Consider the following 1,289-nt stretch of genomic DNA (forward strand, 5'->3'; position numbering starts at 1 on the left):
GTCTTCTGAAGGAGCTGAACGTTTTGGTATATGAACAGCTAAAATAAATGATGCAGAAGTGGTTGGACTGACAAAAATAAAAGGAAATTTTTAAAAAGAACAAAAACTACTATACTGTACAGTATTTGATATTTTAGCTACACAATTTCCAGCCTCTGTGCTTGAAATCCCGTCTCTCCTGTGACTAAAGGTACATTTTATAATCTGTACAGGATTAAACTGGTTAAACCAACGTGTCTCCTTGTCTCTCCAGACTTGGGTCAACTCAGCACCRTCGTGTCCGAGTGCTTCGTTCGCTTCTTCGTAGAGTTGGTGGGACACTATCCGCTCTTCATCACTGGCGAGCGAGAGGATGGCTACTCTTCCTCGTCCTCCTCCTCTCCGGCTTTCTGCTCCTTCCAGCGTGACGGTTTTCGGAAAGCCATCCCATCCAAGACCGTCCGCCGCTTCCTGGAGGCCTTCATGGAGACCCAGATGTTCGACTGCTTCATCCAGGAGAGGGAGCTCTCCAGGCAGGCCCCGAGAGGTACCGGATCAGAAAGACGAGGGTCAGGTTTGTTTAAATAAATTTGTTTAGCTGTTGTTTTTGATCCTGCCTTTCTTTACCGTAGGACTCTTTGAGGTGAGGGTCCAGGAGTATTTGGACTCTATCCGTGAGAACGAACACCGGAGGGTCAACAGGTTTTTGTTAACCTTGGGTGAGGATGAGTTGTTACGGTCGAACAAACTCAGCTGRATCATTTATTTCTCTAAAACCTGGTTTCTTTTCTGTTTCTCCAGGAAACAAAATGAAATTCCTTTCCAAGAAATAACAGAAAGAGGAACACTTYGTTGCCTGCTGATTCATCAAATCAATTAATAATCTAATGGTATTTTTATTAAAACAGTGTTTATTAATGATAGTCTGTGTTTGGTTGATTTAATAAATGGCTACACCAGCCAAAAAYGAACAATGTGGTTTATCTGTCTCACAGTTTTATAGGAAGTGTTTTAATGCAGGTTGGTAGTTGTAGTCTTTCTAATGTCCAGCAGGAGGGAGTAAAAGTTTTCACTGCCAGGACTGTCTTAATGATGGTGAATCATAAAAAGACACTAACTAGTCTGTTATGATGTGRGGAGTTAACATCCAGTAAATTTATTGCCTCGTGACAAGTTACAGTCATTAAACCACAATGTATTTAAATCTTCTATTCAGTACCATTGCATCAGAGCCACTAAGAGCTAAAATTATCAAAGGGTTAGCTAAAAGATAAATGTTGCAACACAGTCACCAAGAGCTGAAAGTWTCA

General features: G+C 41.3%; 1 protein-coding gene across 3 annotated transcripts in view; it reads left to right on the forward strand.

Annotated features, from left to right (window-relative positions):
• The window catches only part of LOC106525563 (DENN domain-containing protein 2A), a 20,957-nt gene extending 20,011 nt beyond the window's left edge, over positions 1 to 946 (forward strand). For all 3 annotated transcript variants that reach the window (XM_014019853.1, XM_014019851.1, XM_014019854.1), the window contains exons 18-20: positions 254 to 526; positions 612 to 698; positions 781 to 946. In XM_014019853.1, coding sequence (XP_013875307.1) covers positions 254 to 526; positions 612 to 698; positions 781 to 812 — 392 coding nt within the window. In that variant the 3' untranslated portion in view covers positions 813 to 946. The remainder of the gene's footprint in view (positions 1 to 253; positions 527 to 611; positions 699 to 780) is intronic.
• Positions 947 to 1,289: the final 343 nt, after the last annotated feature.

The sequence above is a fragment of the Austrofundulus limnaeus genome, unplaced genomic scaffold (assembly GCF_001266775.1).
Source record: "Austrofundulus limnaeus strain Quisiro unplaced genomic scaffold, Austrofundulus_limnaeus-1.0 Scaffold234, whole genome shotgun sequence".
In the NCBI taxonomy this organism is placed as follows: domain Eukaryota; kingdom Metazoa; phylum Chordata; class Actinopteri; order Cyprinodontiformes; family Rivulidae; genus Austrofundulus; species Austrofundulus limnaeus.